At 57.2% G+C, this 27,715-nt stretch overlaps 1 protein-coding gene across 2 annotated transcripts in view; it reads left to right on the top strand.

Moving 5' to 3' along the window:
- GALNT9 (polypeptide N-acetylgalactosaminyltransferase 9) overlaps nucleotides 1–27,715 on the top strand; it is a 128,634-nt gene that overhangs the window by 48,850 nt on the left and 52,069 nt on the right. For both annotated transcript variants that reach the window (XM_055096409.2, XM_063593233.1), the window contains exons 3-5: nucleotides 15,797–15,963; nucleotides 17,313–17,487; nucleotides 20,716–20,913. In XM_055096409.2, the coding sequence (XP_054952384.1) occupies nucleotides 15,797–15,963; nucleotides 17,313–17,487; nucleotides 20,716–20,913 (540 nt within the window). The remainder of the gene's footprint in view (nucleotides 1–15,796; nucleotides 15,964–17,312; nucleotides 17,488–20,715; nucleotides 20,914–27,715) is intronic.

Raw genomic sequence — 27,715 nt, 5'->3', positions numbered from 1 at the left:
GCTGGCCCCAGCCCCGGGGAGGGCAACTCAGCCTCCACTTCCTCTTGGCTCTCTCCACCGCCCTGAGTCACTGGCCCGCAGGTGTTGGGGACAGTGGGGTCCGGGTCTGGAATGGTTTCTCTGGCCGTGTCAGCACTGGCTCCCGGGGAGGCTGCCTGGCTCAGACCCTCCCGGGCGGGGGCTGTGGATGTAGAGATGACACCATCGGGTTAGGGGCCTCCTGTTCCAGCCTGCTGTGCTGTTTTTAAGTCCTCAAATAACTTGTATGTTTGATGCCTGATTATTTTATTTTTGGTATTTTTTTAAACTCAGAAGTCTGCATTATCCACACCTTGAGACATACCCAGAGAGTGCGACGTGGCGCCCCCGCTGTGGTGGGAAGGAGGTTTAAACAGGGTCTTGCCGGAGCCCCTCCCTGGCGAAGCCCTGGATGGCTTTAACCCCCACTCCCAGCCCCCCGGGGGCCTCGGGGAGCCCAGCAGCCTGGCCCCTGCCTACTGTCCCCGGGGCTTCCCCAGAGCCCGCAGGGGCCAGAGAGAGGGGTTAGAATGGGGAGGAGGAGTTTAGAAAAACCGAGAGGGTGGGTGTGGGAGTGAGGGGAAGGGGACCGGGGTGGGGGGAGGGCCTCAGAGCTGCTGGCGTGGTCAGAGCGCCGCTGACCAGGTGGCTTATAAACAACACGAGGAGTTTCTCACAGTTCTCGAGGCCGGAAGTGCAAGATCAGGGTGCCGGTGGGGTGGGGCCTGGCGCAGGGTCTCTGCCAGGTTGTCAACAGCTGTCCCCTCCTATCCTCATGGAGTGAAATGGGCGAGGGAGCTTGGGACTCCCTTGAATATGGCACAAATCCCATTTCCCAAGGTTCCCTTCCGGAACCTACGTGCCTTCAGGGCGGCTGTGTGAAAGTGAGTTGCTTCTGGCCCAGTGCTGCCAGCAGAGCCGGGGCCGCCGGGGAGCCCCCAGCAGTCCTGGAGCTGCCAGGCTGTGAGGCAGCCCACAAGCTTCACACTGGGAGTCGACGTGGACGGGCCCCGGGGCAGCACGAAGAGAGGCGTCCTGCCAGTCCCAGCGCTCCAGCTGCAACCCAGAACCCCCCAGCAGGTCTGCCCCAGTGCCAACCCCAGCAACTGTGGCAGAAAGTCACACGATGGTCTGGTCGCTGCACGAAGCCACACGCTGGAGGCCGGCTATGCAACAAGGACAGGGACATGGGCGAGGAATGGCTCAGATTGGACCTGGCATCGCGATGACACTTGGGCATGTGATGTTAGCAGGCATCTGTGGGAGTCTTCCATCCCCTGCAAGCAGCCATGGAAGCTGCGTCTTGTCCCACATGGGTGGGTGTGCCTGGCCATTGCAGGCCCCAGCAAGCGTCCATGGATGATTAAAGAAGTAAACAAAAGCAAGCTCAGCCCGGTCCACTCGAAATTCATACTTGGATTCCCTGCATGGCTTTAACCCCTCAGAGGCCAACTATCCCGGCAGAAACTGCACTGCTGATTGGTTTGGTTTGACAGGGCTGGTCATCGGAAACACACATAGAATGTAGGAGAGTGTGTGTGTGTGTGTATGTATGTATGCATGCCTGTACATGTGCATGTGTCTGCATGTGTACATGTGTGCATGTATCTGTGAGATGTATGTACGTATGTCCACAGATGTGTGTGCATGTGTGGACATGTGTGCGTGTGTGCGTGCGTGTGTGCATGTGTGTGTGTGTTCTGGCACCAACAGGTGATTCCATCCACTTTCAAACCCAACTCCTCACCACTTTCTCCATTAGCTGCATTACTGATTTCTCTTTGTCAGACGGTAGATGCTTGTCTAATTAGGCAGTGGCTTTAATTATGCCACAAAGCACATAACACAGTCTTGATTATTAAGACTGGCCCATGGGATAATGAAAGGAAGACTGGCAAATCCAAATTAAGCAGAATCATAAAAATGAATGACCTTATCCGAGAAGCCGTCCTACATCCCAGCACAGTAACATGCCCCTGCTCTGTGTTTGCGGACTCCTCATGCATATTAATTGTTTAAGCCTGAGCAGCCTGGCTGTCGGCTCTAATAGATGCAGATTTACCGGATGGCACTTTGAGGAGCTGGGAGCAGGTACCTCAGCCCAGTCCAGATTCCTGATGAAGCTGCTCTGTCTAAAGCCTTCTGCGTCTCGGGTCTGGGATGGGAAGGGAGTAGACGTGGACGGTGAGGATGGGAGAAGCCAGGCACCATCGTGGAGATATGCGGCGAGCCATGTGGCTTTTCTGCAGGGACAGCTACCAGGTTTCTTTCCTCATCAAGGTTGGGAGCTGCGGCTGGTTCCCCAGCTGACATCTTCCCGTTTCACACGTGCCCGGCTCTGTCCAGGCCTGGGGTCTGTGCCCTGGGAAGGAAATGTCTCAGGGGGAGTGGGACCCTTGGGTGAGCACCAGGGGAATGCACTCCCACTGGGTGGTCTTTGCCTTTGAAGCAGCTCTCCCGGCCTCTCCGGGCACAACTTTAAGCAAGCTTGTCCTTGGTTCATGGAAGCCAACCGGAAAGCTGAGGTTCCTGCCCTGTGGCTTCCTGCTGCAATGTGGATTCACTGGGACCTGTGGGGCAGAGCCGGCTCGATGCCAGGCAGCCCTGGACTCTCTAAGCAGAAAGAGCCTTCTCAGGCCTGGGATCCAGCTCCCCCTTCTCCCACTGTGTGGGTGGCCTGGGATCCAGCTCCCACACACACACCTGGGCACACACACATGCACACGCAGCATCTCACCCACAGACCCAGCACACACCTGGAGACAGATGGACCTCAGACGGACCCCAGCGGCCCAGCCGAGGCGCTCGTGTCACCCATGGCTCCTGTTCACAAGGTGAAGGGCACGCGCCGATTGCAGACGATCACTTCCACACAGACTTGCATTATGTGGGTTTCATTTGCACGAAATCCACCTGGGCTGGACCAGGACTCCTTCAACAGCAAGTGACAGAAAATCCATCTCAAATTGGCTCAAGCTAGAAAGAGAGGCAGTGGGGAGAGAGACAGAGAAGGAGGGAGGGGGGGAAGTGTCCCTGCAATGACAAAGCCTGAGGAAGCCCTGGCGTTGGCCAGGAGGATTCACGGCTCAGGCGATATCATCGGGCCAGTGTCTTGCCAGCTCTCCATGCTCCTCTTGGTCTTGCTGGCTTAGCCTGAGCCTCCACTGTCTGCAAGAGGCTGCAGCCACTCCAGCCTCACATCCTGTCTCCCGGAGCCCAGCCAACCTCTCCTGGCTCTGATTGGGCCGTGCGTCTCTCCCCGAGCCTATTGCCATGCTGATTGGCTCAGCCTGGTCCTGTGCCCTCCCCTTCATCCAGGGCTGGAACTCCACCCAGCTACTTAGGGAGTTCCTGCCGGGCTGAGCCCCATGTTTTATGGGGAGGAGGAGGGAAGCGGCTGAGCAGGGCAAGAGCGAAAGTCCACTGCCTGGCAAGGACAGCCTAGATACGGGGGAAAGAAGGGACATGGAGGGGCTGAGCCCTGTCACACGTCATGCCCTGCATGCCGGGCTGGACATGGAGAAGCTGAGCGTGCAGTCTGGGGCTGAGGCTGGGAAGCCCTGATACATGGCTTAGAAGTGAGTTGGTGACAACTGGACGGTTCCCCAGCAGGGGAAAGCACCAGAGTGATGGGAACAGCCCCTGCTGCCAGGAGCCCACGGGGGGAGTGTGCACGTGTGTGCGTGTGTGTGGTGTATCCTGTGTGCACGTGGTACGTTCATAGATGTGTAGTGTCTGTGCATGTGTGTGTGTGTGTGGGGTATGATCTTGTGTGTGGCATATGTTCATGTGTGCGTGTGTGTGGTGTCTGCTTATGTGTGCATGTGTGTGTGGTGCTGTAGCTTCTAATTCAGCCCAAGCCACAACTTAGACTTTTAATGTTACGTTCAAACAAAACCATTTGGAGACTCACTCACAGCTCTGAGGCTTTGGATGACGCCCGCTCATCACCTGCCTTCCCCTCTGCTGAGTGCAATGAATTCAAGCTCCATAAAGGCCACACATGGAGCCCTGTGTGCGTCTACAGTTCTGGGTCCCGAGATGAGGCGGTGAAACAGCAAACCCACACCCAGAACCCCTGCCCCAGGAGCCCCGGCCAGCAGGAGAGCAGGGCAGGGGTGCAAAGAGCAAGCCGGGGGTGGGGGCGGGAGAGGCAGAGCAGCAGGCTGGAGGCCAGGGCTCTGGTGGGATTTTACGTTGAGCACGGGGTGAGCCTCTTGAAGGGTGAGGGCGTGTGTGGCCATCCAGGTGGGGGTGGGGAGCGCAAAGGCCCTGGGGCAGGAGCAGGCCTGGAGCGCAGGCCACAGAGCCAGGGGCCGGGCCGCAGGTGAGTGAGCCAAAGGGAACCAAGAGGGGATGGTGGAGGGAGCGGCCTGGCTGAGCAACCCGGGGCTTTGACCTTCTCAGGGGCAATGGGAAGCCTGGAATTGCATGGGCTGGTGTGGAGGTCACCGTGACCTTGCCAGGCCTGGGGGTGCAGCCGCAGTGCCCAGGGAGGTGAGAAGGGGCTGGCCAGGCTGCCTGTTGTGAAGAGCAGAGAAGTGTGAGAGAGATGTGGAGCAGGGCGTCTGGCTTTTCTCTGACCTGCGATGGGCTGGTGGGAGCAGGAGCGAGCTGGCCTCACTGTGAATGTGAAAATGCTGGTTGGAGCCCACCACGGTGGGTACTTCCTTCAACGGCTAAATGCGCCGAAGGCCTCCAAGCTTGACAGGGTTGAATTTCCTCCGAGGCCCTGGGAGGGGCGCCCTGTGCTCCCTGGATGGGGCCGACATTCCTGGCCTGTCCCCAGCTGCGTCGCCTCTGCCCAGCCCTCAATCACTGCAGCTCTCAAGTGGCCCTGGGTGCCGTGATCTTGCTGAACTCTGATGCTTTCCAAATACCATAAACTTAGTTTATTTTCTGTCTGACAGAAACGGCGCCACTTAAGTCCTGCAAAGAACCCTCGGGTTCCACTCAGGCTGAGTTATTCGGGGGCCACTGCTGAACGGTTTGCATTTGTTTCCTCTGTGACATCGGAGTGGGGAGGACGCTGCCTCCAGCACAGGGCCAGGGGCCAGGGCTGCTCACACAGAGCTGCTGGAGCCTACGGGGTCCCGGCTGTGGGTCCTGGGCTGCCCGCCCCCAGGAAGGGCACCTTGCCACCATTGAAGTGGGGCGAGCTGATTCGGGCACAGCTGGAAACCAGGAGGCAGCCAGCAGCAGCGGCCCTGAGCAAGAACAGGAACCCCAGGCTGAGGCGGGCGCATCACACGAGACCAGCCTGGCCAACATGGTGAAACCCCGTCTCTACTGAAAATACAAAAATTAGCCGGGCATGGTGGCACGCACCTGTAATCCCAGCTACTTGGGAGGGTGAGGCAGGAGAATTGCTTGAACCCGGGAGGTGGCGGTTGCAGTGAGCCGAGATTGTGCCACTGCCCTCCGGCCTGGGCAACAGAGTAGGACTCTGTCTCAAAAATAAAGAAGAAAGAAGGAGAGTCCGGAAGCCACTGCTGCCCCCACCAGCAGAGTGGAACTGTGATTTCATAGAACAGACACAGCCTGGCAGCGAGAATGACCACAGTGCTCATAGCCACTCAGGTGGACTCTCAGGAACTCAATGTCAGGAGGAGGAGTGGGGCCCTAAGGCCTGTGTGTGGGAGACAGTGGCCATGGCGTCGAGCTCAGAGGCGAGCCGGGCGTGGCTGGGGATGGGAAGGCGTGGCGCAGAGCCACGGGGAAGGCCCAGCCCAGACGCACACGAGGTCCAGAGACGGCAGCCTGCGAAGTGGAGGGAGGGTGGACGCCGGGGTGATCACCCACTTTCCTAGACTGAGCGTTGGGCACAGGCTTTGTATTGCTTCAGTCATCATCATATTTGATGTATGTTTGATAAATATCCCTTTAAAAATTAAAGACAGTTTGTTAATTGAGAAGGGTACTGTATTATGGGTAAAAGAAATTATTTTATGCTAAGTAGTGCTGGGTGAAAAATGAGGTGTATGTGTTCCATTATTTCCAATTTAAACAGCAGTTTGTCTACAAAGGTTTGTGATGAGTGTCAGGTGTTAGGTGCACATTAATGGCATGAAGTAAGAGCATTCTCCTGCGGAAAACACAGAAAAGTCCAGAAAGAATGTGCAAGCAACCTGCCCAGGCACTTCCACAGCTGCTGGGTGTCACGGGAAGCCGGGAACTAATTTAAGCGCCCGGCAGTGGGGTGGTGGCGCTGTGATATTTTCTTCTGCACAAGTTTGCTGCAGGGGCATCGTGGAGGGCCTGTGTGGAGCCACCGTCAGAATGCCAAGGAGCACCTGCCCCGACCCCGTCCCGCCCCGCACCATTGCCCACTCTGTCCCGTTGAGGGGGTGCTTCCCTGGGTCCTTGTGAGACCTGGGCCAGGCCCACAGGGTTCTGCTCGCTCATAACAGAAGCCTGGGTCCCGTGATGAGCAGGCGTGGCCCACAGAGGGGTCCCCGCCGTGCATCCATCCCCACGGTGCGTCCCCCGACGGCTCTGGGGCTGCTCTGAGTTGGGGGAGCCAGGCGGGGCGTGACGGCATTCTCCTCTCTCCTGTCTCCTCCCCCCGCCCTCGAGCGCAGCCTCTGGCCCTGGCAGTGGCTGGTGACTGGAGTTTGGTCAGTTGGCAAACGTGTCCCCAAGGGTCAGAGACACACACAGTTCACGTGTGACCGCCCTGCTGAGAACACGTGTGGCCCCACATGGCTGCTGCCGCAGTAACACACACAGCACTGAAGGGCGCATGGGGGACGGGCCCTCCTGGCAGCCACAGCCTCCCATGCGTGGGAGCCTCCCTGCGCATTCTGTGCGGGGCCCTGCTCGCCTTGGGGCCCTGGCCGTCGCTGGCCCTGTTGACTTGGGACCTCGGCCAAGCCTGAACCTGAAACAGCCTTCGGCAGGGTCCATTTACAGACCCCATGCCGGATCATCACGGCAAGGCACGAGGCCACAGCTGCCCCAACGCCGTTTGTGTCTAAAAAGCAGGGCACAGTGCCAGGCCAGTGTTTTGTGGGCAGACCTGGAGGGACACTTGTCACACCCACGTCAGCGTCACCTCGGGGGACAGGGGCGGGGCCTGAGGGTGGGCGTCGGAGGCAGGCTTCTGTCCTGGCTTCATTGTTTTAAAGAGGACAATCTCTTAATTTTATGGTGTGATAAAATTGGTTCAAAATGGGATAAAGAAACCTGGAAGAAACACACAAGAAGGCAGATGTACAGGTGTGCGGGTGGGAGCGGCGGAGGCAGAGTGACGGGTGGGAGCCGGGTGGGGCGTGACAGCGTTCTCTTCTCTCCTGTCTCCTCCTCCCCCCACCCTCGAGCCCTGGCAGTGACGGGTGACTGGAGTTTTGTCGGCTGGCAAACGTGTCCCCAAGGCTCAGAGACACACACAGGCTGTTCACGTGTGACCGCCCTGCTGAGAACGTGTGGCCCCATGTGGCTGCTGCTGCCACAGTAACACACACGGCACTGAAGGGCGCATGGGGGACTGGCGCGGAGTGACGGGCGCAGAGTGATGGGCGCAGCGTCTGTCATGGAGAAGCAGCAGACGGCGGCAGCTGAGGCACCTGCTCTCCCCTCTGCTCGATTTTTAAGGACTGTGCTGCTGTTGTCTCGTTCTCTCTGCCCCTGTCTCCTCCTTCCCTCCTTTCTCCCCCTCTCTGTCTCTCTGCTCCATCTCCTCCTTCCTCTCTCTGAATCTCTGCCTCCTGTCTCCTCTCCCACTCCCCTTCCTCCCTGTGTGTGGCAATGACTGACCGTCATCTGCCTCTTATCTTTTCTCCCGCTCTTCCTCCCTGATAGAATTCTGAAATGTATCTGGGCTCCAGCCAGAGTGAAGATCACATTTCCTGGCATCCCTTGCAGGGTGTCGTGGCTGTGGCTGTGGCCGTGGCCGTGTCCGTGGCTGTGGCTGTGGCCATGGCTGTGGCTGTGTGGTCGGGCTCTGGCCGGGAGATGACGGCCGACAGCTCCACCTGGGACCTCAGACACATCCGATCCATTTCTTCTTAAAGAAAGAATTGAAGTCAATTGAAGTCAAATTGAGTTCCTATTGATTACAGTCGTAGACTCAGAACCATTATGTACGCAAGAGCTAACGCGTGAAGCCAGCTGTTCTCAGGGGCTCCTGTCCCTGGGGTTTTATCTCCAGGTGGCACCTGGCAGGGCACAGAGGTGGCATCACCTGCGGGGTACTCCAGGCCCCAGCTCTCTGGTTTGCCCCTGGGCAGGGCTCTGTGAAGCCTGCAGGATTCTGCGCCTGCCTTTGCCTTCTGGGGGAGGTTCCTGGTGATCGTATTTCAGGGAGACACGGGGTTTGGCTTGATTCGCAGCCCCGCTCCCCTCTATGACAACTTCTGTTTCTCACACCCAGGATCAGAGGTGCTCACTGTTGCCAAGCTCAGTGTTTATTGATTCCATAGTTTACAATTGTCTTGGCCACAGTCAATGGACTGTTTTACAAAAGATGTCTGTTCAGCACTATATCCTATAATAGGTGTGACCCTGTTTCATTTCTCGGCCCTAAATGGGACTTGTTCTTGTTGGAATAACTAAACAAGAGCAGTCTCAGGAGCAGTTTTCTTTGAAGAGTTTCTTCCAGAGCATGGCTCCTGAGACAGAGCTGGAGACCGAAGTCACCTGGGGGTGCTCTCAGTGAGAGGGTCCGTCTGTGCAGTTCAGGCCTCAAAGCTGTTTGTAAAACAGGCTGGGCCTAAGTTATCTGGGAAACTGGCCGATCCCGTGCGCCCATCTCCCTCACCTGTGTGTGCTGCAGGCAGAGGCCAGGCCTGCATAGCTGGTTAGACACGGGAAAGTGAGCGGCCAGGACAGGGTCCCAGCAGGCGCCACGTGCCACCCCACCGGGATCTGGCCCCACGCGTCTGAGACCTGCCCCAGGTACGCGTTCCCAGCGGCGTCTATTTCACGATTCCGCCCTCGGCCCCGAATCCATGGAGCCAAATTCCTGCTTTCTTCACAGTCACTTCTGGTATTTGAGCTGAAACCATGTCTGACCATGGGCCCAGCTTCCTATGCCCCACCCTCCTGCTCGGAGCAGCACCTGCCCCAGGAAAAGGCCACCCCGCCCTGGGCTCAGGACCGGCACGGGCTCCTCCCTGACGCCCCTCCACCGTCTCTTGCTTTTTCCAGCAGCACCAGACGCAAATGGGACTCCGTGGCTCCCGCCCGGAGGACGCTGCTGACCTCCTGCCCTTTCCTCTGCTCCGCCTGGCGGTCCCGCTCCTCGGAAAAGCTCGCAGCCACTGGCTCTGCTTGCTCTTCTCCCGCGGGGGGCATGGGACCCGCCACGCGTGGAAATCACACTGGACGAGTCCTCCTATCACCAAGCCCAGAGCAAATTCTCGGCCAGCATCTTCCTTGGCCGCAGTCGGGCAGGTGACGCTGCCTCCCGAAGCCTCCCCCTGCCTCAGCGCTGAGGCCGCCCTGGGTCCTCCCTGGCTGCACAGCTCCCCCCCTGTGCCTTTGCAGAGCTCCGAGGTTGGGGTTCCAGGGCTCAGGCCTTGGCCTCCTCCCTCTGTGTCTTTCAGTCCTGTCTAATGGAGGCAAACAGTCCTGGATGTCTAGCTCTAGCCCTGGCTTGAACTCCAGGCTCAAATATCCACACGTTTTATGTTTCAACAAATGGCCAGATTGTTTTCCAAGCGGCTGCGCCACCTCCCGTCCCCACCCGCCACACGTGGGCGTTCCGGCCCCTCCGCGACCCTCACCGGCGCCGCTTTTGTACGTCGGCTGCACGTCAGCCTTTCCGGTAGCCAGACAGCGGCCCCCGTGTGGCTCCAAGTGGCAGCTCCCTGATGGCCGCCAAGGGGGGCACCTGCGCACGTGCTTGATGGCTGCTTGGGCGTCTTCGGTGGTGACGTGTCTGTTCTGGTCTTTTCCCCAGTTTTCACTGGACATTTTGTTTTCTTACTTTTGTCTTACTTCTGGATACAAGTCCTTTATCAGATGCGTGCTTTGAAAGTATTTTCTCCAGTCTGCTGCGGCTTGGCTTTCTATTCACCTGAGTGTCTTTCAAAGAACAGATGGTTTTTTATTTTGATAAAGTCCAATTTATCCATTTTGTTTTGTTTTGGATCACGCTTTTGTTGCCATATTGAAGAAATCTTTGCCTAAGCCAAGGTCACAAAGACTTTCTCCTCTATTCCCTTCCAGGGACTTGATGGTTTTAGGGTTTACATTTAGATCAATGATCCGTTCTGGGTTAATTTTTGTATGTGGTGGAAGGTACAGATCAAAATTCATTTATCCAGAATGAGAAGTGTTTGTTGCTTGCCAAGGTGTGTGTGTGAGAGCATACGTGTGTGTTTCAGTGTGTGTGTGCGTGTGTAGGGGTGGGTGTCCATGTGTGAGTGTATGTGTGGGTATGAGTGTGTGTGAATGTGTGTATGGGTGTGAGTGCATGTGAGTACATGTATGGGTTTGAGAGTGTGCTTGTATGAGATTGCGTGTGTGTGAGCATGTGTGTGGGGGTTGTGTGTGTGTGTGAGTGCGCGTGTGGGTTTGTGTGCATGTGACTGCGTGAGTGCGTGTGACCACATGTGGGTTTGTGTGCATGTGTGTTCGTGTGTGTTCGTATCTGCCTGTGTGTGTGCATGTGTGTGAGTGCATGTGGGTTTGTGTGCATGTGTGTGACTGTGTGTGAGTGCATGTGTGTGTCCGTGTGTGTGTGCATGTGTGTGAGTGCATGTGGATTTGTGTGCGTGTGTGCGTGTGAGTGTATGTGGGTTTGTGTGCATGTGTGCGTGTGTGTGAGTGCATGTGGGTTTGTGTGCGTGTGTGAGTGCATGTGGGTTGTGTGCGTGTGTGTGTGAGTGCATGTGGGTTGTGTGCATGTGTGTGACTGCATGTGTGAGTGCGTGTGTGAGTGCATGTGTGTGAGTGCGTGTGTGTGAGTGTGTGTGTGAGTGCGTGTGTGAGTGTGTGTGTGCTTGTGTATTTCCCCATTTTCCAAAGCAGTATTCTTTCTTCACTTTACTCCTTTATCTATTTCAATGCATCTTTCTCTTTGTCTAGCTTCCAGTGTTGCCCTGCCGATGGCTGTGGTACTAAAATCAGTCTTAACTTGAGGTGGTGTGAGTCCTCCCGCTTGGTTCTTTTTCAAGATTGCTTTGGCTCTCCAAGGTCCTTTGCATTTCCACATGAATTTCAGAATCAGCTGCTCAGGTTCTACCGTGAAGCCCTCTGGGGTGCTGGGCGACGGTGTGGGTTCTCCGTGTGCACGGGAGAATGCGTCTTAGCCTCACCAAGGACCCCCGGCTGCTCACCTCCCACCCTCCTGTCTGCTGTTTTTGCCATGGGCCAGCCTGTGTGCTGGAGCGAGTGGCTGGGAGTTTGGTCACATGCCTCCCAGTGTGGCCTGCTCCAGTGGCCCCTGCTTTGGAGCCCACCCCATCCACCCCTGCCACAAGCCGGCGCCATGTGGCCCTGCCTGCCTCCTTCCCCGCCCTGGTTCCCCTGCCTGCCTCCTTCCCTGCCCTCGTTCCCCAGCCCTCCTCTCGGCTGCTCAAGCTCTGGGCTCAGGTGTCTTCTTTTTTGTGAGAAAAGCCGGCTTTTCCCACCTCCATCCCTCTCTGCGCCCACATGCCACCTCCTCACCGCTCCTCGGGGAGAGAGCTCAACCGCACATCCAGACGCGGATCACGCCTCGGGCTGCCCCTTTCGCTCGCTGAGTGGAGGCTGCGTCTGTGACGTTTTATTCTCAGAGACGCCAGGATGCTCACCTGAGTCTCTGCCCCCAGCCAAGGGAGGCCCTGAGCCTGTTTAGGGACAGCAGGAAATGATGACAGAGGCTCAGGACCCCCCTCATATCCCCATTGCCCGACTCGGTGGTGGCCCACGCAGCAATGCCGAGAGCAGCCAACGCTGTGCTGGCAGAGCCACCTTGCAGGAGGGGAGGTCCAGGCCCCAAGTCCGAGAGCAGAAGACAAAACATCTCCTGTGGACACTGTAACAAGGGGCCACAAGCAGGTGGCTTCCAACAATGTGAATGCACTGTCTCCCGTTCTGGAGGCCAGACCCCAAGATCACAGGGTGGCCAGAGCTGTGCCCCTCCGGAGGCTTCAGGGAGGATCCCTCCCGCCTCTCCCAGCTTCTGGGGCTCCAGGCTTCCCTGGGCTCGTGGCTGTGCCATTCGAGTCTCGGCCTCCACCTCCACGTGGCCTCCTGCCTGGGCCTCCGTGTTGCATTTCCTCTGCCCTCTCTTTAAGGACACCGTCGTTGGATTTAGGACCTGCCCTAAATCCAGGATGATCTCGTTATCAGTGGGTGGCTGGGTCAGGTTCTTGACTTTGCAGCACGAAAGAATTTGAGAGCAAGTCCAAAGCTCAAGTAGGCAAAGAAGTTTGTCACAAAGTGAAGGCGCTGCTCGGAGGGAGAAGCAGCCCCTTAGCTCGAAGGGAGTCCTTTCTCAGGAGCTGTGCGTGCACATTCATGAAATATGGTGAGGTCAGGTGTGTAAAGGCAGACAGGCCCGCGGTTGGCTGTGCGTGCCTGTTCATGAAACACGGCGAGGTCAGGCGTGTAAAGGCAGACAGGCCCGCGGTTGGCTGTGCGTGCCTGTTCATGAAATACGGCGAGGTCGGGCGTGTAAAGGCAGACAGGCCCGCAGTTGGCACACATGCTCAGTACCTACATGCTCCACCACACACTGCATGTATCATTACATATAGAATCCTCACCTGGGGGTGTGTCTCTTACTATTAAAATGAGCTGAACTTGGAGTGTAACTGTGTGTACAGTGTCCTGGAGAAGCCCCTGGCCCCTCCGAGGCAGGAATGTGTGGCTAAGAGCTTGGTGGGCTTTGGGTGCTGACTGGCTGGAGATTGGGGAAGCTACATCAGGAATAAGGTATCTTCATTGTCTTTCCCGGGCCTGTATCGGGCATCAGGAACTTGTAAGCATCCGGCGGTCGGCTGGTGTCCTGTGGGGCTGCTTACCTTGCGAAGCCTGCTGCAAAAGGGGCCCGGGGGCCTCACACAGGGAACAAGGACGTCAGTGTGGCCTCCTCATCCTACCGATCCTGCCTCAAGCTCATCTCAGGATCCCTAACTCAATTACATCTGCAAAGATCCTAGTTGCAATAAGTCACATGAGGACAGGCCTTTCTGAGATTAAACCCGGGCCAGAAGATGTGTTTCCGAGATCGGAGACAGAGGCCCACGTCCTGCTGACACCGTGTCTTGGGTCACGGGAGGAGAACACCATTCAGCCCACCACGGAAGGAAAGGCTTCCACGGGGAGGACCGGTCCAGCCGTCATTTTCTCCCCGTGGCCTCTCCCTCATCCCCAGCAGGAGCGCAGGAGGACAAGGCTGGGGGCTGAACTTCGGGGTGAGCGACTTGCCTTCCTCATTGATGGGCATTTGGGACTTGTTGGAAAATCTTTGCGCTCCTTTATCTTTTTCTTGGGGCTGGGTTGAGCCTTGCAGAAAAGCGAGATTTGGAAGAGTCATCCTGGTCTTCATTGTCTTCCATTTGCCAGCAGGTGGGCGACAGGGAGTTAAATAAAAACGCTTCAACTCCACGCGTGTGGAAACGACCTGGCAGGATCTCCCTCGTACGACCTGCGAGGCGGACGCGGTTGGGATCCTCATTGTGCCGGAGACTGAGGCTCCCAATGGCTGTCGGTCTCGCCTGTGGGCGCCTGGGCTCGAACCTGGATCGGACCCTGGCGCTGCTCCCTGTCAGGAACATCTGCTGATGGCTGGTCCAGCATCCACGGGCCCCACTTCTAGGAGCCGCACCTGCCAGGCCCTGAGTCCAGCATGACGCGGTGGAGCATAAGCCAATCAGAGTGCCCTATTTCCTCTGGCCACAGCGATTGGTTCAGGGAAGAGCACGTCACCCAATCAGAGCCCAGCAGACACAGGGATGCTTTTCCTGCGTGTCCTGGGAAGACAGGTGGGTTTGCTGCCCTGGACTCAAACCCCTGGAAGGTTTGGACCTGCGGGGACACAGCCTCCGGCCACGCGGACACGGCCTCCGGCCATGCGGACAGGCCTTCCTGAGATTAAACTCAAGCCAGAAGGCTGGAGCCAAGAGAGGCAGACAGAAGCCTGTGTCCCACTGACAAGTTTTGACCCTCGACCAAGCCGGGCCCGAAACCAAACACACCTGGACTTTTCCTACGGATGAGCCACCAGCCCCCTTTCTGCTTAGGCCAGCCCGGCTCGGCTTCTTCATGTTGCTGCTGAGCGGAGAGCAGAGGGTGCATCTGGAAGGTTCTGTTGCCCTGATCGCTCCTGGGCTCCTCACACGCTTCTCCGCGTGGCCAGCGTCCCGGGGGCCTCTGCGTCCATCTCTCAAACCTGTGCCATGAGCTTGCAGGGAGGCCTTCTGTTCCATGCAGGCGGCTTGTTTATAAAGCGAGTGGCCGCTGAGATCCATCAATAAAAGGCCGTCGATATTCTGGGACAAGAAGTGGGTACCGGACATGGATTCTAAATCAAATGAGAGGTCATTGAGAATGAGTGCTGTAGGTGACAGGGATTCTCTGCCCCCACCTGCCCTCGTAAAGTCTGAAGAGGCTGGAGGCCCCCGGGAACGGTCACGCCATAAATCACTTGTCCTTGCTGCTTGCAAGTTCTTCAGCACAGGTGCATGTGGCCCCGCAGCCAGGCCCAAGATGCCTCCTGACCTAGTGATAGAGGGAGAAAGAAGGGTGGAGTCCACCACTGTCCCCCAGAGGCCAGCAGCTTCCTCCACTGCTCCGAGGAGGCGTAGGGGGCAGGCGTGAGTACTTCATGGGCCCAGCCGGTGCCTGTGGGGCCCCTTGAGTCTTCATTTGTCCCCTCATTACACAGATGTTTATAAAGTACCTGCTGTGTGCCGGGCACAGCCTGGGTTCTTGGTATAGAGCTGTCAATGGGACAGAAAAGGAGCTTGCTGTCAGGGGGCTCACGTTCTGGTCATGGGGGGAGACAGACCTGCAGGAACAAACAGGTACACGGTGTGCGCTTGAGGACGGTGAGAGGGGGCCACCCCATGGGACAGGGCTTGCCACAGGCTTTCTGAGCAGCCCTGCCCCCGTCCCTCTGGGCTCTGGGAGTGCCTCTGCCCCCCACCCCAACTCCAAAACCTCTCCTTTCCAACCTGCAGCCGCTCCTGCAGTCTGTCCTAGGACGTACTTCCTTTCTCAGGACTTTCTGTTTTACACATTTTGCAAGTTCATGAAAACTGTGCAATCCAAGCTTTTTCCTCTACAGATGAGTGGAGTGACATTTTCTTGTCAGAAAGCATTTTTCTGAGTGATGAAATCTCCCTGGCTGAGCACCACAGCCCAGATAAATATGACGGTGGCGCACAGCCCTTGTCCCATTGAAATTCTCACCAGAGGCTTGGAACCAGCTATGAGCCAGGGCGGGAAGTGGCTGCCTGTGCGGGTGGCTGGCTCCTTGGCTGTGCCCAGCTCCTCGGCTGTGCCCAGCAGCGCCGTCCCCAACGTGCTCCTGAAGCTGGCGGCTGGGGTTGGAATCCCAGCACCTGCACTCATGGCCCACAGGGGAGGCTCCTGTCTGTAGAACGGGGACATTCATCTCCTCTCGGGGTTGCTGTGAGCACGGGGTGGGCACAGGGGCCATGTGTGTGCTGAGTGCTGTGTTACGGTTACTAGTTTCTTTCTGGAACAGCTCTGACCCCCCCGTACACCCTTGGCGTCTGGTTGTAGGGTCAAGGCCTTGTCCAGTGGCCCTCAAAGGGTGCACCTGGCTCCCAGGGTCCCGCACGCTGCGCCCTGACCACACCCCAAACCGTGTCTCCTGCAGGTGCAGACAGATGAGCTATGCCCAGGACCTGCCCCAGGTCTCCGTGGTCTTCATCTTCGTCAATGAGGCGCTGTCGGTCATCCTGCGCTCCGTGCACAGCGTGGTCAACCACACGCCCTCCCAGCTCCTCAAGGAGGTCATCCTGGTGGACGACAACAGTGACAACGGTGAGCGGGCGGGGCCTCGGCACGGTGCTCGCCGGGCGGCTGCCTGTGGCTGGGTCGAGTTGGGGTTGGGTGGAGCCTCCCGGGGCGGAGCGACAGAGGACCGCACCCCATCTGTCCGCAGGGGCTCTAAACCTATGGGGGTCCCTCCTGCCTTCCAGCCTCTGTCATGGCTGCATACGTGCTGTCCCCAGTGTGTGGCTGCCAGTGCCTCTCTCTGCCTCCATTATGCGGCCTCTCCCATGTGTCTGCATCCTCTCCTCTTCTCATGAGGACCCAGACTAGACACAGAGCTCACCCCAAATCCAGGAGGATTTCATTTCAAGATACTCAACCGGATACATCTACAAAGTCCCTGCTTCCTCTCCTCTCAGGCTCCGGGTGGAGATGAAGTTGGGGTCAGCCACCCCCTTCCACAGAGGCCAGTAGAGCTGAGCTCTCCAGAGTGCCAGTCACGCCTCCCGCCTCTCTTGCCCACAGAGGCTCACACCAGAGCTTGGCTGGACAGAGCTCGCAGCTGGAGCCCAAGCCCCATGGTTCTTCAGCGCCACCCTCCTCAGCTTCAGGTCCCCTGAGGGCAGTGCTACTCACACCCTCTAGCAAACAGGCTTGAAACCCCAAACAAGGATCTTGCACTGCCCCAGGCCTGTCCCCCATCTGCCCTTCCCAGGCGCAGAGCAGAGAGCCTGCAGCCGTGACACTCCCTCTGGAAGTGGAGGAAAACATGGGGAGCCCCTTCCTGACCCCTCGTGGAGGCAGGAGGCTGTGCCATGGGGCTGTGGGGCAAGCTCTGGCCTGCAGCAGGGCCCTAGCCCAGCAGCACCGTCTACACTGGGGTCTGTGTGCAGAGGACTGAATGGTGTGGCTGCCCTCCTGAGCCCTGTCTCGCTGGAGAAGGTGGTGTGTGGGGAGGACCATCCAGTCCAGCTCGGCTACCTGTGTCTTGCCCTTGGCCACAGGGAGCTCCATCAGGACACCCTGCCCCCAGCATGGAAGGCCACGTTTGTGCATCCACCCATCCATGCGTGGACTTGGTTTTTTACAGCTGACTGCAGTCCTGTGTCTCCCGTCTCCACAGCACAGGCTGCTCTCTCTGTCTGTCTGTCTGTCTGTCTGTCTGTCTGGTGTGTTTCCTTATTTGCTGTGTCTCCCACTGGAATGTCAGCATCATGAGGCTGGGGTCTCATCTCTCTGTGACCTCCACGCTGAACCACATGTGGTTCAGTGGGTCCTAAGAGAATGTTTACAATACACTCATCCCACACGGGGCACGCAGCATTTCCGGCCTTGGGTCTTGGTGGCCCCGCGCCTGCCAGCACCTGCCAGTGTGCTGAAGTCTTGTCTCTCCTCAGTGGAGCTCAAGTTCAATCTGGACCAGTACGTCAACAAGCGGTACCCAGGCCTCGTGAAGATTGTCCGCAACAGCCGGCGGGAAGGACTGATCCGCGCGCGGCTGCAGGGCTGGAAGGCGGCCACCGCCCCAGTCGTCGGCTTCTTTGATGCCCACGTCGAGTTCAACACGGGCTGGTAAGGGCCGGAACAGGCTGGACAGCCAGTCTCAGCGGGTCCCCCTCCACCATCCCCCTCCTAAGCCGCCGTGCGGCTGCAGCCTGGCCGCTGGGTTGGCCCCGGGGCTGGGAGACTCGCCGTAGCCTTCAGGATCTGGGACTGAGAGCCACCACTGAGTCCCCCTGTGCGGTTACCTCTGCGGCCTCTCTGTGTCCAGCTCCTGAATGCAAAACCACGGGAGGGCAGGCCCAGCACGCACCCAAGGACATGGCGCTTAGAAGCTCCCAGGCATGTGTATGAGGCTTGGTCTGTGCCCACCTTGCCCCAGGAGAATGTGACCCCATCCTGACTCCAGCAGGCTCGGGTACCGTGTGTCCCCCGCGGGGTGGGAACCTCAGATCAGGTGGGGTGGGGCTAAGGTGCAGAAGTCCGGCCTCTCAGGCCCTGCTCAGTCACTGGAGATGGCCACGAGTGCCCCCGAGGCCTTAGCCTAGTGCAAGGGGCATGGGAAGTGAGCTTCTGGGCCGAGGGGGTCACCTTGTGTATGGGGTCCTGGGGCCACCAGCACAAAGCACCCCCTTCTGGGCGGCTCGGAGCAGCAAGACTTTACCTCCTCACCGTTCTGGAGGCCCAGAGCCCGACTCCAAGGTGTGGGCAGAGCCGGACTCCAAGGTGTGGGCAGGGCCCGACTCCAAGGTTTGGGCAGGGCCGAGTTTCCCCCAGAGGCTCCAGGCCCTTAAGGATCCCTCCCACCTCTCTCAGCTCCTGAGGGCTGCAGCCCCCACCTCCGACCCCCACGCCCTCCCTGTGTCTGTTTCTCCATCCCTGCCTTATGCAAGGACCCTTGTCATTAGAGTTGGGGCAGTCCAGGATGCCCCCAGGCAAACCCCAAAGCCAGCCCCACAGAGGGCACCTACGGGGTCCATAGTGCACTGGGTGTGTTCCCCACACCCAGGCCAGGCCCTGCACCCACAATGCTCAGGGGTGTGTTCCCCGCACCCAGGCAGGCCCCGCACCCACAATGCACAGGGGTGTGCTCCCCGCACCCAGGCAGGCCCCGCATCCACAATGCACAGGGGTGTGTTCCCCGCACCCAGGCAGGCCCCGCACCCACAATGCACAGGGGTGTGCTCCCCGCACCCAGGCAGGCCCCCCACCCACAATGCACAGGGTGTGCCCCGCACCTGGGCCAGGACCCACCCCTGTCCACCCAACCACAGGGAAGACCCGGGAGGCCGTTTTCCCCACTTCCTGGAGAAACCAAAACTGAAGATTTAATATCAACTCTCCTGACTCATTTTTCAACTCAGGGAAATATGGGCTGTTGTCACTGCAGGGGGCCTTGGTGGGAAGGGCCAGCTGATGTTTGATCTCAGTGTTACACGGAGGCTGGGACTGTCATGATTGGCTGGGACACCCCACTGCATGTGACCTTGGGCCTCCTGCTGGGTCCCCGAGGAACCTGGCGTTTTGGGGCTTCTCAAAGTCCGTGGTTTCCATAACAGCATCAGTGGGTTCAAGTGGGGACTTGGCACCTCTCAGGCTTCTCCCCTCACACTCGGCTTTCCTGGGGCATCTCAGTCCCCAGCCGGCGCTGTTCTGACAAGACGCTGCCTCCTCTGCCCTGTGCCCTCCCTTCCCCTTCCTCGCTCCTCCGCAGGGCGCTTTCCTTTCCCTCGATGTTTATCAGCTTCTGACGTGTTGTGCATGAATTGTGTTCCACTGTCTGCCCCCCACAGGGTCACCCCATGCAGTCGCACAGGTTGTGCACTGCACAACTACACCAGCAGCCTTTTAGTCCCTCTGATGCTGCGTAAGCTCCCCGAGGCCTGAGGGCGTCTGGGGGAGCCTTGGGTCTGTCACGTCAAAATGCAATTTTAAACCGGTCCAACTTTAATTTTCACAACTGAAAACCCAGTTATCCATCTGCAAATAGCACCCGCTCCCGTAACTGTCTCCACAAAGGATTCTGCCTTATTAGCAGACCTGGCATTTCCAGGGAGCTTTTCATCTCTGAAGCACTTCGCTAACCGTAATTAATTAATCCTCCTCACAAAGCTGAAAGGCAGGTAAATACCAGGCCTCATGCTCAGAAGGACGGGAAGAAGGGGTGAAGACAGCCGCGTGGTCTCACAGGCAGGGTCAGGGCCTCGCCCCTCCCCATGCCGGCCCTGCCTGAGCCGACCCGAATCTGCCCTCAGGCCATCCAGCCTCTCACTGCAGCCTCTGGGTTCTGTGTCAGCCAGTGGCTGGGTGGCTCTGGCCCTGTGGGTCTCCAGCGTGGACGGCGGGCCTCTGCGGCCATCTCACCTTGCGGTAGACCATGGTGTCTCCAAGGGCGAGGGCTGCACCTGCTTCCCAGGACCCCTGCCTGGGACGGGGAATCGAAGACTGAGCTGATGCCCATGGAGGCTGCTTCTGCTCACCTTCCTCTCTGCCCTCCTCGCCCCCCATTGCCCCATCGCTCTGTCCGGCCTCCTGGCCAGCCCTGCAGGCCCATTAGGCACACGCCGGGGCTTCGGTGCAGCTGCCGCACCCTCTGAGACTCCCTCTATGCCTCCTTCCAGTCACTACCCAGGGCAGCCCTACTTAAAACTGTGAGCCCCTTCTACCACATCCACGACTGCTTATACCTCATCCTCCGTCCCGTCCTCGAGCAGGGCCGCTGCACACTCACGCAGGTTCCACACTGCACAACGGTGCCTGGTGGCTTTTCATCCCACACCGTGCGAGCTCCCCATGGCACGGATTATTTGTATTCCTTAGTTCATGATTGTATTCCAATTTGTGGGAACAGGGCGTGGCACATAGTAGATCCTCAATTAATTCTTGCAAATGAATGCAGCTCCCACAGGAGCAGGAAAGGAGAGGAGGGACTCGGGGCTGGGCAGAGAGGGAGACCGAGCTGGGGAGCCCCGTGGTGGACACAGCTGACCTCTTGTGGACCCCTGGGCAGCCCTTCAGAGATACTGCAGTTGGGCCAATGTGGCTGGTGTCAGCGTCCCCCAGGGGCCAGTGGCATTCGAGGGGCTACCCCAGCAGGCGTGAGGCCTTGGTCAGGGTGGATCTGCTGCTGAGAGGGGCCCTTGGGCTTCCAAGGGAGGATGTGGGTCTAGCTCAGCAGGGGGTGGCAGGGCTAGATGCAGACCAGGTGGGGACTGGCCTCCCCTCCCTGTGGGCGAGTGGACCCTCCTCAGGGAATGCGGCGGGCTGGGGCCGCCCCTCCTCACAGCTGTGCCTCCGCAGGGCCGAGCCCGCACTGTCGCGGATCCGAGAGGACCGGCGTCGCATCGTGCTGCCAGCCATCGACAACATCAAGTACAGCACGTTTGAGGTGCAGCAGTATGCGAACGCCGCCCACGGCTACAACTGGGGCCTCTGGTGCATGTACATCATCCCCCCGCAGGACTGGCTGGACCGCGGCGACGAGTCAGCACCCATCAGGTGAGCTGCGCCCTCAGGGGTCGAGGGCGGCCCTGCCCGGCAAGGAGCAGAGCAGAGCGAGGCGGGCGTGGGGACAAGGGCCAGGGATGAGGGCCGGGGACGAGGGCTGGGGACGAGGGCTGGGGACGAGGGCTGGGGACGAGGGCTGGGGACGAGGGCGTGGGGACGAGGGCTGGGGACAAGGGTGTGGGGACGAGGGCCGGGGATGAGGGTGTGGGGACGAGGGCTGGGGACGTCCCCAGCAAGCACAACCTGGTGCAGGGGCTGAGCCGAGACCACGGTGAGTGTCGGGCCGGGTGCTGGGGCCCCCGGGCTTTGCCATAAAAACTTGGCACACAGAGCTTGTCTGTATCACAGAGACGCAGACGCAGCCCTCAGGGTTCACAGGAGCCAGTACTAACCGCTTGAAGGTTATTTTTCTTCATTCAAAATGCACTTGGTAATCCCCAATTGGCAGGAAAAGGATTGCCTTGTGTTTGCCATTTTAAAAATCAGTGAAATTCAGAGAACCCAATGGGAGGCACCTCCCACAGTTTTTGGCAGGCTCTGGATGCCCTGAGCTGTGGCAGGAGCAGGCTCACTGGCCCCATCAAGTCTCCAAGGCATGGCTGCCCCCCTGCTCCTCATAGCCACCACCTGGACAGCTGCTGAAACCCCCCGTTCCAGCCCTCAGCTGAAGGACAGGGCGCGACATGAACAGACACTACCCAGGAGAAGACTGGCCTGCGCCAGCAAGCTCATGAAAGGTGCTCCCCACAGTCCAGGGAGATGCAAATTCAACCCACAGTGAGATGGGGCTCTGTGCCCACTGGGGTGGCTGAAACGTGCAGGCTGACAATACCAAATGTTGACAAGGACATGGCACAGACGCAACTCTCGGACATGGCTGGCAGGACTGTGAATCGGTGCAGCCACTTTGGAAAACCCGCAGCTCCTTCTGAAGGCCCGAAACCCACTCCAGTGTCCCCCCTTCCAGTGTCCCCCCTCCAGCGTCCCCCCTCGAGTGTCCCCCCTCCAGCGTCCCCCCTCCAGCGTCCCCCCTCCAGTGTCCCCCCAGTGTTCCCCCTCCAGTGTCCCCTCCAGTGTCCCCTCCAGTGTTCCCCCGTGTCTCCCCTCCAGTGTCCCCCCGTGTCCCCCCTCCAGTGTCCCCCCTATTCCACTCCCAGGTGTTTTTCTCAAAATAAATGAGACATGCGTACATGCAAAGGCTTCCACACAAACGTTCACAGCGGCGTTACTCACAGTAGCCTCATATGCGTCAGCAGGTGGATGGATGAGCGGGGCAGACTCCACCCACATCACGGAATACTTAGAAACAGGGAGGAGTGGACCCTTCCACACCTAACGACGTGGTGAGATGCAGAGGCTCGTGCTGAGCCTCAGAGCCACACATGGAAGAGAGTGTCTGCGTGATTCCTGCACACGGAATTCCACGGAAGGCAAAATTCATCCTGGGTGGAGGCTGAGGGTCGGGGCTCACAGGGAAGGGGCCTGCCTGGGACAGTTCCAGGGCAGCAGTGTTCTCTGCTGGAAAAGGATGGGGTCACCCAGGGATCTCCATCAGTCAAAATGGGCCAAAATGCAAAGATCACATGGATGCATTTCATTTTATATAAATTTCACCCCTCAAAGTTGATTTTAAAGAATAAATGAAATATTAAGGCAGGTGCGGTGGTTCATGCCTGTAATCCCAACACTTGGGAGGCCGAGGTGGGTGGATTGCCTAAACTCAGGAGTTCGCCCTCCCTCATGGGGACAGAAACAGCAGACAGCCACAACGAGATGGGGCCATGTTGGAAGTTCCAGGACGGCTTCCATGGTGGACACCCAGCGTGACGATCGCAAAGGCGCATGTAGGTCCACGCGGTGTTGTCATCGCGGCCGGTGCCCCTGCGTTCCATGCTTAGCATGCAGGCGTGCAGCCTGCTGGATGTGTTTGTTTTAGGGAGACATAGGAATCAATGCACACATGTCAGGTACGCACTGGTTCAGTCCAAAAGGCGGGACGACCGGAAGTGGGGACTTCCAGGCCATGGGCGGATTCAAAGATTTTCTGATTGGTAATTGGTTGAAAGAGTTAAGTTATTATCTAAAGACCTGGTATGAATAGAAAGGAGCGTCTGGTTAAGATAAGGGGTTGTGGAGACCAAGGTTTTATGATGCAGATGAAGCCTCCAGGTAGCGGGCTTCAGAAGGAGCTTCAGAAGGAGGAGATTGTAAATGTTTCTTATCAGACTTAAAAAGGGGCCAGACTTCTGGTTAATCTTATCTGGATCAGAAAAGACCTCCAAAAGAAAGGGAAGTCTCTACAGAATGTTGAGTTCCCCCACAAGACACAGCATTGCAAGCCATTTCAAAATACATCAATGAAATACATTCTGGGGTAAAATACTTAACTTCTTTAGGGGCCTGCTAACTGTCATTTTGGATGCATTTTATCTCTACAAAAGAGTCTGGTCAGACTTAACATCTGTGTTTTAGTGTTCCAGAATTCCAAAGGGAGGAGAGTCTAAGGGGCTTGTCCAAACCCTCTTCCCATCAGGACCTGAGCTTGTTTTCCTGGGTTACTTTGGGGTGCCCTTGGTTGAGAAGCGGCTCCATTCAATTGGTTGGGGGTCTTAGAGTTTTATTCTTGGTTGACAGAACCAATACTTAATCATTTTCACTTGAAATCTTATTTTATGTGAAAATGATTTCTACTCTCTTTGAAAATTGGAAGATTCTAGGCCCCAATTCTTACTCAGTCATGATGAACTGAAGTTGAGCTGTGGCTGCTCCCTCGGACAGAGCAGAGCCACAGTCACCACCTGTCCCAACAGCCGCTCCCAGCAAGCCCATCTGTCCTGTATTGTTTATCATTTGCTGATGCTGCTGCTCCACTTGGGGAAATAATTCTCTAGAGCTGGGTCCTTACGGGAGAGGGAGAATAGGGACAGACCAAGAGGACTGACTATTTCAAGAAAAAGAAGATGAAGGCTTTGATTTCACCATGTTCAACAAGTGACACTAGCCCTCTTCTCTCTTGTACTTTACCTGCCTGACCTTCGTGTAAGTTTGTCTGTCAAAACTCACCCTGGAGGATCAAAGTCTGGGCGAGAGCCCCATCAGAAATCAGCTCCCCACTCACTGGAGGATCACAGAGTCACGTGCTGGAGCCCTGTCAGAATCACTCCTCTCGCATAGAGGATCAGAGTCACAGACATGAGCCCTGTCAGAATCACTCCCCTCATGCTGGAGGATCAGCAGTAACAGGCGAGAGAAAAAAATAAGAAGGACACAATGCTGATCATCGCTGAAGCTGAGAACACATTCTGCTCATCTTTCTCCTTTTGCATACACTTGAAAATTTCCATAAAAGTAAATATGCATATTAAAAGCAGCGGAGGGGCCGGGTGCGGTGGCTTACGCCTGTATTTCCAGCACTTTTGGGAGGCCGAGGCGGGTGGATCACCTGAGGTCAGGAGTTCCTAGCCTGGCAAAACCCTGTCTCTACTAAAAATACAAAAATTAGCAGGGCGTGGTGTCAGGTGCCTGTAATCCCAGCTACTTGGGAGGCCAAGGCAGGAGAATTGCTTGAACAGAGGAGGCAGAGGTTATAGTGAGCTGAGATGGTGCCATTGCACTCCAGCCTGGGCAACGAGAGCGAAATTCAGTCTAAAAAAAAAAAAAAAAAAAAAAAAAACAGTGAAGGGCATTTTCAAGGATGTACAGCAGGGGTCAGGGAATGATGGCCCACAGTCCTGTATTTGTAAATAAAGCTTTATTGACACACGGCCATGTTTCCTCATTTGCATATCAGGGCAGAGGGGAGCAGCTGCCACCCAGGCTTCTGGCACAGAGCCAAGACATTTACACACTTGCCCCGGGCAGAGAAAGGGTGGGCCCTGCTCCAGGACGGCATTTCCGTGATCTCTTTGGGGAATGGAACTTTAGGCGCAGGGATAACCACCTCACTTTTTAAGTACTAACAATTTTCACTGTGGGCAAAGGATTACCTAGGTGCCGAGGCAACAGACTGAAGGCACAAACTTTCAGTATAATAAAGAAAATAGTTAGAATAAGAATAGTCATAATACGAATCAGATATAGAGATGATCATGGACAATTATCAATCATTATTATAAACATTATTAATCATTAGCTTTTAATATTACTTTTTGTTGCATTACTAATATAACCTAGGAATAACCTGAGGGTATAGGGTCAGGTGCTGAAGGGACATTGTGAGAAGTGACCTAGAAGGCAAGAGGTGAGCCCTCTGTCATGCCCGCATAAGGGCTGCTTGAGGGCTCCTTGGTCAAGCAGTAATGCCAGTGCCTGGGAAGGCACCTGTTACTTAGCAGACCGTGAAAGGGAGTCTCCTTTCCTTGGAGGAGTCAGGGAACACTCTGCTCCACCAGCTTCCTGTGGGAGGCTGGATATTCTCCAGGCCTGCCCGCAGTCATCCGGAGGCCTAACCCCCTCCCTGTGGTGCTTCAGTGGTCACACTCCTTGTCCACTTTCATGCTCCTCCCGCACTCCTGGTTCCTCTTTGGAGTTCTTAGTAGATAGCAGAAGAAGAAATAGTGGAAGTCTTAAAGTCTTTGATCTTTCTTATAAGTGCATAGAAGAAAACGCTGACATTTGCTGCCTTCCCTCTCTGCTTCAGCTACCTAAAAGGGAAGGGCCCCCTGTCCTGTGATCACGTGACTTGCTTCACCTTGTCAGTCACTTAGAAGATTCACCCTCCTTACCCTGCCCCCTCGTCCTGTATGCAATAAATATCAGCGCACCCAGCCGTTCAGGGCCACTACCGGTCTCCGCGTCTTTTTTTTTTTTTTGAGGCAGTTTCGCTGTTGTTGCCCAGGCTGGAGTGCAGTGGTGCGATCTCGGCTCACTGCAACCTCCGCCTCCCAGGTTCAAGCGATTCTCCTGCCTCAGCCCCCCTAGTAGCTGGGATTACAGGCATGTGCCAGCACGCCTGGCTAATTTTTTTTGGTATTTTTAGTAGAGACGGGGTTTCTCCATGTTGGTCAGGCTGGTCTCGAACTCCCGACCTCAGGTGATCCGCCCGCCTCGGCCTCCCAAAGTGCTGGGATTACAGGCATGAGCCAGCGCGCCCGGCCAGGTCTCCGCGTCTTGATGGTAGTGGTTCCCCCCAGGCCCAGCTGTTTTCTCTTTATCTCTGTCTTGTGTCTTTATTTCTGACAATCTCTTGTCTCTGCACACGGGGAGAACACCCGCTAAGCCCTGTAGGGCTGGACCCTACATTTCACTCTTTCCATTGTGGATGCAGACTCTTTCTAAAACGTGGCATGTGCTTCTCTGCCTTCTCAGAAACAATTTTTAAATAACATTAAACGTCAGCGTCGGCGTCCGCAAGACAGGAGGGCTTCAGTCGTGGCGGGGATGCGGCTGCGGGAGGTGCCCATGTGCCTGGGACTCTCTGCCCTTCCTGCGTTCACAGCCGCCTGTGGCTCATCTTCGGAGGCCTCTTTGCTCCCTGCAGAGTTGAAGCACCTGAGCTTCAATGGGACCTAGGCAGGAGTGTGGCCTCGCTGCCTGGGCCTGTGGAGGTGGCTGCCCTGTTGGCCTCCACCCTGTTCTAGTCCTGTTCCCGCTCCCCTGCTCCTTTCTCCCGGACAGACGCTGGGGACCATCCTCATCATGGAGGATTCCTGGGATCCCAGTTAAGATCCGTCACCCCCATCACGTGAGCAAGGTGGGAGAATGGCAGGAAGGACAGGCAGCCTGGCAGGCAGGGGGCAGGCCCGGGGGAGCTGGCTCTCATCGGGGCTGCTGGTTCAAGTGTGACTTCGGAGGACACCTGGGGACATGTGTTCCTCCAGGAAGAGGTGGGGACCCCAGGCTGTGGGTGCCCAGAGGCTGCTGATGTGCCACCAGGCCCTCCAGGATCAAGGGCTGTGCTGACACCAGGCCTGCCCACCTGAGAACCACTCGGAAATTCTCTCCAAAGCTCTGGAACCCCAAGCACTACCTCCATTCCCCAGGGCCCTCCAGCTTGCAGAGCCCTGTCTGCGGGGGGCCGGGCCTGCGGGGAGGAGACCCCTGATTTTCTCCTTCGCCTGAGGAACAAAGAACAGGGTGCTGTCCCTGAGACCTCTCCTGGTCAGAAGAGGACCTGGGAGGGCGGTGTGGGCCCGGAGGAGTCCCCTCTGAGAGCTGGCCTTGCAGAGCCCTGAGCTCCAAGGATTTAAGGAGTCAGCGACCCCAACCCCATTGACAAGCCACACAGAAACGAGAGCAGCCGCACCCCTCCCCGGAAAGCGGATGCTGGGAGCCCCCCAAGACGCAGAGCACTGGCCTGTTTCACAGCTTCCTGCCCCGTAACCTGTGTCGTTAACTGGACGTGCCTTCCTGTGCTTTTCATCCTTAATGTACTCCAGTTTTAATTTTAACTTTTCGTTTCAGTGCCTCTGATTGAAGGTGGCAAGTGTTGACTGAAACCAAAGTTAAAATTGTATCGATCGAAATTCATAAAATCAAATGAATGTGAAAGAAATGTAAATAATCAAGCTCTCGGGTGATGTTTCCGTGCGTTTGTGGCTCGCACATCTGCACGTACGTGTACCGTGTGCCGGTCCCCGCTTGGGTCTTGCACGGCGAGGTTTCAGTGTGCGTTATTCTCGACGTGTTCCAAACTCCGTGTGGAAGGACGCGGCTCCGGTGCCCTTGTCTTAGCTTCTCCGTGGATTGTGTCTTACGCACGCGCTGCTGTTTACGTACCTATCCCAGGTTCACGGACACTTGGCTCACTAGGCCTCCCTGTGCACGTGTGCAGACGACAGGTCCACTGCGGGCC

The sequence above is a fragment of the Pan paniscus genome, chromosome 10, assembly GCF_029289425.2.
Source record: "Pan paniscus chromosome 10, NHGRI_mPanPan1-v2.0_pri, whole genome shotgun sequence".
Taxonomy (NCBI): Eukaryota; Metazoa; Chordata; class Mammalia; order Primates; family Hominidae; genus Pan; species Pan paniscus.
The sequence above is the reverse complement of the archived record's forward strand: the minus strand, read 5'-3'. Positions and strand labels throughout refer to the sequence as shown.